The sequence below is a fragment of the Otolemur garnettii genome, unplaced genomic scaffold, assembly GCF_000181295.1.
Source record: "Otolemur garnettii isolate 467f Iridium unplaced genomic scaffold, OtoGar3 scaffold00001, whole genome shotgun sequence".
Taxonomy (NCBI): Eukaryota; Metazoa; Chordata; class Mammalia; order Primates; family Galagidae; genus Otolemur; species Otolemur garnettii.
Window position 1 is genome coordinate 34,891,695 of NW_003852396.1, and position 8,833 is coordinate 34,900,527.

Here is an 8,833-nt window from a genome sequence, read left to right on the forward strand (position 1 = left end):
GGTTGCAGCCATCATTGTTGTTTGGCGGGCCCGGGCTGGATTCGAACCCGCCACCTTGGGTGTATGTGGCTGGCGCCTTAGCCACTTGAGCCACAGGCGCCGAGCTGAGTCAGTTATTTTTATATTAAAGCTGAAATGACAGAAATTCCTTATAACTAAAGTTTTCAAATTCTCTATTAGCGCATTTATTTTTGATTTATTTATTGAGACAGGGCTCTGTGGATCAGGAAGGACATAAAATGGGCCTAGACACTTTTAATTAAATTATTTGAGGTTAACTCTATATAATAGCAAAAAAACATAGAAATAATAAGTGTTAGACTCAGGAGAAAATTAGAATCAGATTCAGGGACCATATATATTAAGATGAGTGTGAAAGAAAAAAAAACAATCATGAGCATTCCATGGAGGGAGAAGACAAAGGGCCAGCAGAGGAAACACTGAAGGGTCCTACCCTCATGGGCTTCATCTTCCATTAAAAAAATTATATTTTAAAAAAATTATATTTTATAATTGTATAAGTATAAAGATAATGGATTAGCATTATACATTAATACATTTTCTTTGATAAAAAAAGTTCATATTTTTCTTCCGACTTAAAAAAAAATTAAACTTTTTTTTTTTTGAGACAGAGTCTCACTCTGTCACCTTGGGTAGAGTGCCCTGGTGTCATAGCTCACAGCTAACTCCTGGGCTCAAGTGATTCCCTTGCTTCAGCCTCCTGAGTAGCTGAGACTACAGGCACCTGCTGCATTCCCTGGCTAATTGGCTAATTTTTCCATTTTTAGTAAAGATGGAGTCTCATTCTTCCTCAAGCTGGTCTTGAACTCCTGAGCTCAAGCAATCCACCTGCCTCGGCCTCCCAGAGTGCTCGGATTACAGGCACAAGCCACCACAACCAGCCATTAAATTTAAACATTTTCATGAGCCTGTAGAAGTGTGGTGGACCCTAGGCACTAGGCCTACCATGTCAGCCCAGAAAGAAAGCAACAATAAGGCTAAAGTGTGAGTGAGCTCCTTGAGAGCAAGCTCTTGTTCATTGTTGTCCTAAGACCTATCTACAATAAACACCTATTCTCCAAGTATTCAGTGAATGCCTACTCTGTGTCAGGCACTGCACTAGGTGCTGGAGATACAAACGTAAGTAAGATGCTGCCCTTGCCTTCAAATTGTTTCAATGCCAAAGGGGTTGTATCTATAAGGACCTTCATTTGCAAGAGGAAAAAAAACAAATACTTAAAAAAACTAAAGTTGAGGTTAAGCAGAAAGCATATTTTTTAGTTCACATAAGTGAAAAATATGTGTTACTACCTAAGAGCTGGTTTTCTGCATGATTGAATTTAGGCATCAAGTGATCTTAACAACCAACAGTAAGCTCTCACGTCCCTGGCACAGTCCTGAGCATTTTACACACATTCACTCAGACAATTCCCTACAAACCTTCTAAGTAGGTAGTATCATTGGCTCTGTTTTACCAATGAGAAAAGTTTGATACTCAATTTCTCTCCATTTCTCAGGCCTGCCATTCACTGTGTGTGTGTGTGCTTTCTTCTCAGGTTCTCATAGAGGTCCCAAATTCATTAGAGTTATTCATGAGAGAAAAAGTCATGGGAGTTATCAACAAAAAATCTACAGGACTTGGTCACTCACTGGATGTGGGATTTGGGATGGGGGTGCCAGTGAAGGGTCAAGTCTTTGATGGTAACACTTTATAAAGTGAATACAGAGAATAATCTGTACTTTGGAGAAAAGATAAGTATAGTTTTTAATATGTTGGATTTACTATATACATGGAATACTCAAATGAATGTATTTCTTAAAAATTATACCTTGAATCATGCTAAAAGTCACTGTAGAAATTTATACAAAAAGAAATAATACAACAGGATAAAAAGATAGAAGAGGAAATCAGGTTGAAGAGATTATTTTTCCTTGGGAGACCTCCCCTGAATTGCTACCACCCCTATTGGGTTAACCCATCTGTGTGTTTTTATAGCACCTTTATTTCTCTCATCACAGCACTTATTCATAGCTCTGTTACAATTATCAGTGTAATGTGAATGCCATTAGGGCATTATCCTTATCGGTATAATACGCCTTTGATCTCCATCACCTAGAACAAAATATAAAATTAAACAATGAGTAAATAAACAATCTTATTTAATTTTCTTAATAGACCTAGGGAAAGGGAATGGACATTCACTAGAAATAAGGCTCAGGTATCTCTGACTATGAAGTTCATGCTTTTGTCCACAGCACCTTGTCACCTACCTAGTTAAATATAGGACCATGGTCCTATAGGAGGTGCCTCAGACCTGTGATCCTAGTACTTTGGGAGGCCAAAGCAGGAGAATCATCTGAGTCCAGGAGTTCAAGACCAGCCTGGACAACAGAATAAGACTCCATCACTACAAAAAAAATGTTTTTTAATTACCTGGGCATGTATAATTTTTTTTAAAAAGTAGTGCACCTATATAGCCCCAGTTACTGGGGAGCCTGAGGTGAGAAGATTGCTTTAGCCCAGGAATTCAAAGCTGCAGTGAGCTATGATTGAATCAGGGCACTCTAGCAGGGGTGACAGAGCAAGACTCTGTCTCAAAAAAAAAAAAAAAAAAAATTAAATAAAAATAAAGAAGATACGAGGCCAGATGTAGTAGTTCATGCCTGTAATCTCAGAACTCTGATTAGGAGTTTAGGAGCTTGAGACTAGCCTGAGCAAGAGGAAGGCCCTCTCTCTAAAAATAGCCAGTGTTGTGGAGGGCACTTACAGTCCCAGCTTCTCAGAAGGCTGAGGCAAGAGTATCGCTTAAGCCCAAGACTTTGAGGTTGCCACGAGCAATGACACCAAAGCACTCTACAGAAGGCAACAAAGTTAAACTCAATAAATAAATAAATGAATAAATAAATCAGAGACAGATAAATCAAAACAATTCAGAAAAAGGATATCCAAGACTTGAAGGAACATATCACAAGGAATTGCTGTATAAACCAGCAATGTCTGGACTGAAAAGATTGTGGGAGAAATCCTAGACAAGTAAATCCTGTGTGCCTGGCTTGAGTTAGACTCTAAGGACATACACAGTATAGAAATAAATGACTCTTATGTTAGAGATGTTGCTGAAGGAGGGCCACGTGTTAGAAGTTATAGAAACAGACTTTGTTGCCAATATAAGGAAAAGTTTTCTATCAAAGTTATTCAAAAACAAGAGTTGCCTGAGATACAGTGAGTGCCTTGTCACTGGACTTTTTAAAGTCTTGGTCAGTTAAGGATAGACAAAGATGGTAGAGGACACTTTAGTGTTGGAAATGCTAGTGGACTAGCTGGCTTTTGAGTTCTCTTCAACGCTGAGGTGGTGTTATTCCTCACAACAAAGGAAAGTCAGAAGGATCTTCAGTAATTAACTAGGGAAGAGATTTCCTATCAAGATTGTATATCTTTTTACCCAGGTAAGAGGAATAGCACAGCATAAAATGGGCATATCATTTTAAACAAATCCTGCCATTAGCTTTATCCAGTTTCCACTACTCTTACTTCCTTATGCTTTAAGATCTTACTTTGGCTTCTCTTGTAGACTTTGTCGCAGGATGAAAAATGATCCAACTAGCTAGCTAGAATATTCCAGCCACTTAGCAGTTAGATTTTTTAAGGGAAAGTAATGAATCCAACGCTCAAGTTAATAAGTATGTTCTAAGTTAGTTGTTGTAGATCTGCCTAACCATGGTGAAATGCATACTAAAATTGCACTGCCGGCCTGATGAGCTGAGGATCAAACTCTGAATTTTAGTGATCCACCAGTGTCCCCTTCACTTGCTTAAAGCAAATGCCTGAATGTCACACACACTGGATAACAAGTTGGGAATGTCTTTACTCCCTTTAATTTATGCCAACATTAATAATAATAACTAACAGTGACAATGGAGAACATACTGTAACAAAATGAGCTATTAAGAAATTGAACTAATTTTGTTTTAACTTGATTTTATTATTTGCTACTGTAGACAAATCAGGAAGCAATAAAATGTAACATTCCCTTTCCTCCCCAAATTATCTGAGTCCTTGGGTTTCTAGGGGTCATGAAATTTTATATGGGAAATGCAGTTAGGTTCTTAATGTTGTTTGTTGGTTGAAATGGGGAAATCAGGTATATTCCCACGGACTTGGAAAAACAAGAATTTATTTTTCCTTGGGGATGGAGAACTGAACCTGCTTGTACCACCCTCTCTGAGATGGCAGAACCTGGATAGGGTTGGATGCGGGGAAGTTGGTGCATTCTCAGCACTAGGCTTGGGAACCTGTAAGAGGAGTCTTGAATTTTCCAAGATAAAATGGAGCTATTGCAGATCCATGTTCCCTGCACCCCCTCTATCCCTCGGAGCTGGACAAACAGACCTAGGGGTAATTAGATGCGGCATTAACTAGGACACTGGCTCCCCAACAGTGACATCGTGTGGTCATAAGGCACAATAGCAGCAGAGATATACCCCTGATAGAAACTGTACAATCTAGGGAAGGGGAGGATGACTAAAAAACTGATAACAGACTTCCCACCAACTGTGGCAGGTGGAGGCTTAATCTCCTCTCACTGTATCGATAAAAATAAAAAATGTTACATTATTTGAACTCAAGGGTCAAGAAATAATTCATTTATATAATCCTGGTCCCAATATTTATCTAAACTATACCCTCTCAGTCATTACCCTTGTTTTTAATCTATTTTCTTTGCTTCAGAGCCTTTTCTGGCCCATATATTTATTTGTTTTTTACTTGTCTCCTTCTACTATAATTTAACTCTATGAAGACAGGAATCTTGTCTTTCATTTGTGCCACTGTACCCTCAGGTTTTAAAATAATGCCTGGGTTTGGGCATGAGGGCTTCACACCTGTACTTCTAATACTTTGGGAAGCCGATGTGAGAGGATTACTTGAGACCAGAAGTTCAAGACAAGTTTGGGCAACACAAAAAAATTAAAAATTAGCTGGACATGGTGCATGCCTATAGTCCTAGTTACTTGGGAGGATGAGGCAGAAGGATTGCTTGAGCCCAGGAGTTGGAGATTACAGGGAGCTATGGTCACACCACTGTACCCTGATCAAGGCAACAGAGTTGAGTAATTTGATGAATTAATGGGAAAATGAATTATGTGCCTGAAATTTGTGGAGCAGAAACTGTGCTCCAGGCATTGTGCTCAACACTTGATTCATCTTTGCAATGACCTCATAGGCACCATTATTATCCCATTTTATAAAGGAATTGAGAACCTAAACTACTTCCCATTGACCTCTACTGCTCCTCAGAATTCCTATCTTCCATCTCACTATTGACCATTCCCAAAAACACTTCCTAAACATCTCCACCTATCTTCCTTCGGATTGGCTCCTGCCCCTTCCCTGCTTGCTCCCCAAATAACCCACATATAATTCTTGCTGCATAGAGTCTGGAACACAATAGGTATTCAAAAATGTTTTTATATGACAGTGATAGAATGGAGGGCAGGTGACCATACTCCTGATCCTTAGGCAGCCCTCTCCCACTGCTCACTTTTCTTCTTCCATGATATTCTTGCTTTAACTGCAGGAAACTATCCACAGGCCCTCATGAGAATCTGCTGTGTGCCTGGCACAGTATTTGAAATATTTCTGGAAAACACAGAAATAAATAAAACAGTCCCTACAGCAAGGGAAACATGGTCTAGTGGCATGGGGGTAGGGGTAACCACAAACAATCCCAATTAGTGCAGTTAGCACTGGGTGTACAAGGAAGCTAGGAAGAGAAGCACCTAGCCCAGAAACAAGTGTGGCTATGAAAATGGGCAAGGACCAAATCACAAAGGGCCTTGAATACATGTATAACTTCAAAGAGTTTGGTCTTCATTCTGAATAAGGTGGGGAGACATTGAAAGGTCTGAATCAGGACATTGATATGATCAGATTGGCAGTTTAAATATGTTTATCTATCAGGAGAAAGGCAAGGCCTGAAACATGGGTATTAAAAAAAGTGGACAGAGGGCAGAGGTAAAATTAACAGGATAACTGTTTCCATACAGGGAGATATAAGAGTCCTTGTTGGTTCAAAGTTTCTCTGTGGATGATGGTGCCTAGGACTAAAAGTTCTCAACCTTGCATATTGAATAGGAGCTCAATAAATAAATGTTGAATGAAGTAGAAATTAAAGACAGCCAATAGATTGCTACTTTGGGGAATATTTTTCAATATTCCCCACTTTCAGCTCAAGACAGTGGTGTAGGTAACTGTAGGAGGAGCCAGGAGTGAATGTCAATCAAAAAGTACCCAAAGAGAGAAGGGAATTCTGGAATATCTAGCTTTTAAGAGGTGTTAGAAGAAAAAAAGACTAACAGGAAAACTATTAGTTTACGTTTATTAAGCACCTACAGCCCAGGACTGTACTGAATGATTTTAAAAATTGCATCTATCTCCAGGAGAGATGTGTTTATGGAACAAGTAGCCAGCAGGATATTTCTATGGATCACTAGAGTAGAGCTCAGGATTCATACAAAGCAGAGAAATCTAAATGACCTATTTGACATTCAAACCACATTCCAGATTTGAACATTTGTCTTATTCCTTCTACTTCCTTCCCCACCTGCACCCCTTCGCATTGAGTCTGGATAAGGTGACATTGCTTTTATTGATGGTGAGGGCAAGCAGATGTGAGTGGATGCATCTCTTTTAGAGGACAAGGGGCACTGGACTTAAGGAAGAAGGAAGGGAGAGTCAGCGAGAGGCAGTTGATGCAGGATTCGCTCCTTATTAGGGAGTGAGTGCTGCCTTCTAAAAGGGATTTATTTTGGGATAGGCATAGGCATAGAGAAAGCAGGCAGCGCCAGCCATCAGGCTGCACTCTCTATTTGTTGCAGAGCCTCTTTGGCAGCCTCAGGTCTCCCGGGATCTTCCTCCGGGTCCTGCGGAGGCTCTGGCTCTAGGGTGGACTCCAGCGCAGGCTGGGCTTCGGGCTGGCCTTCAGCGCTCCGGCCAGGCCCAAGACGAGGCGGCTTGACTGGTGTGGGCAGTGGCGCTGCAGGGCCTTTCCGGCCCGAAAGAGCCCTTCGCAGGCTCTGTACCTTCTGCAACCCGGTGCGCCGCAGCCGCCGAGCCCGGGACTCCAAGGGCTCCTCGTCGGAGCTCTCTTCAACTTCAGCCTCTTGCTGCTCTGGGCCCAGCTCGGACTGGTCTGCTGACGTCAAGGGCTCCGGTGCTTTCTGGAAGGCGCTGGCTGGAATCTCAGCCTCCTCCTGCAGTGACAGACACAGCACTGACTCTGGGGCTGCATACCCTAGAGTGGCTTGAGACTCACTCCTTAATTACACTAGGGGAAGCCTCCTCGCACTTTACCTCCGCAGCCAGAGTGGGAAAGAAAAGGCGGGCGTGTAAAGGTAGAGGGGGCCGCGGAGTAAAGAGGGAGGGAGAACTGCATTAGTTTGTAAAGTAGGTGAGACGCGGTGAGGGAAGTGTGTCGGAATCACTCAGAGAATACACTATCACCACCGTTATTTCAGGGACTGAGACCAAATTGTGCGGACGTGGCCAGAGGTGGAGCAGGTCGGGCCTGGATTGGCCAGGTTGGGCTCAGCCGTGTGAGGCAGGGTAGAGGCTAGGTTGTGGGAAGTGGGTGCGCTCTGGAAGTCTGTTTCCACCGCAACGGAGGGGGGCTGAGGTCAGGAATGTGGGTGGGGTAGACAGATGGGAAGAGGGAGTCCCCACACAGTGGCCCTGAGCCCAGGAAAAGCCCCGGATGGCGGTGGGGGAGGGACACCTGAGGTCACTGACCTTGAAGAGCAGAACGTGGAGCTTCCCGCGCGCCACCAGCAGCCCGTGGTTAGCTTCTAGCTGCCGCACCTGGGCTGCGCGACGCACCGCGCGCTCCTGGGCGGCGTCGGCGTGCGAGCCCACGCGCTCCGCCTTGGCCAGCAGCTGCGCCAGAGTGTTGCTGGTGGTGTCGTGGCTGCGGCTCAGCGCGCCCAGGCTGCTCTGGATGCGACGCACGGAGCCGGCCAGGCCGCCTTGCCTCTGAGCGAGGCCGCCCTGCCGTTCCCGCAGCGTCTCCAGCATGGTGGCCAGCTTCTCCAGCAGAGTCACCACCGTCACCGCGTGCACCGGGCCCCCAGCCGGTGCCCCGGGCACAGGCCCCGGCTCCAAAGCGCTCTCCCCCATGGTCCCTGACCGCCGGGCGCGCTCAGCCTGCAGCCGCGGCTACACTGTGGACTGGGGCCGCCTTTCCCCGGCTCCTCCCCAGCTCCAGCCGTGACTCAGGCAGGCGGAGTTGGCCTGCTCCGCCGGCAGGAGGGCAGGGGGCGGGATGTGGACTGCCGGGTCCTTTGGAGGCACTCCCCCTTCTGCGGCCCAACCCAGGGGACCCACTGGGAAGCAAGGTGACCCCAACCAGCTCCCCGCAAACCATCTCACTCTGAGTTTGAGTTCACCTCCGCTCCTAGTGTGCCCTTTTCTGGAAAGTATACTCCCTACCCCAAAGGGCGAGTCACGGAAATTTTTATTTCACGCTTCCAGTGGACACAGAAAGTACGTTAGGACGGTAAAAGAGATAACTAGAGGGGCTTCTGCTGCCGCCCACTCGCCCACCCTGGGCCTCCACATTGCCGAAGATTGTAATTTCGCCGCCCCCACGCTGGGCGCGGCAGCGGGGCGGCCCTGGAATGTTCCGCTACAGCGGCCCCGCTTTGTGACTGGACTGGCGGCACAACGTGGGCTGGCGGGCGGGGCATCCTCTGGTATTTTCCTAGCAGTCAATGCCAAGGTTTAGCCGCAGGCTACAGGCTTCCTTTACTTCCTGTTTATTTCTTTTCTTTTCTAGCGTTA

General features: G+C 44.9%; 1 protein-coding gene across 1 annotated transcript; it reads right to left on the minus strand.

The window, feature by feature from the left end:
• Positions 1–6,628: 6,628 nt before the first annotated feature.
• Positions 6,629–8,332, minus strand: CAVIN3 (caveolae associated protein 3). Its single transcript, XM_003781031.2, has 2 exons — positions 7,787–8,332; positions 6,629–7,251 (listed from the first exon to the last, which is right to left on the minus strand). Exons 1-2 carry the CDS (start codon positions 8,168–8,170, stop codon positions 6,850–6,852), a joined length of 786 nt encoding a protein of 261 aa, XP_003781079.1. The 5' UTR covers positions 8,171–8,332; the 3' UTR covers positions 6,629–6,849.
• Positions 8,333–8,833: the final 501 nt, after the last annotated feature.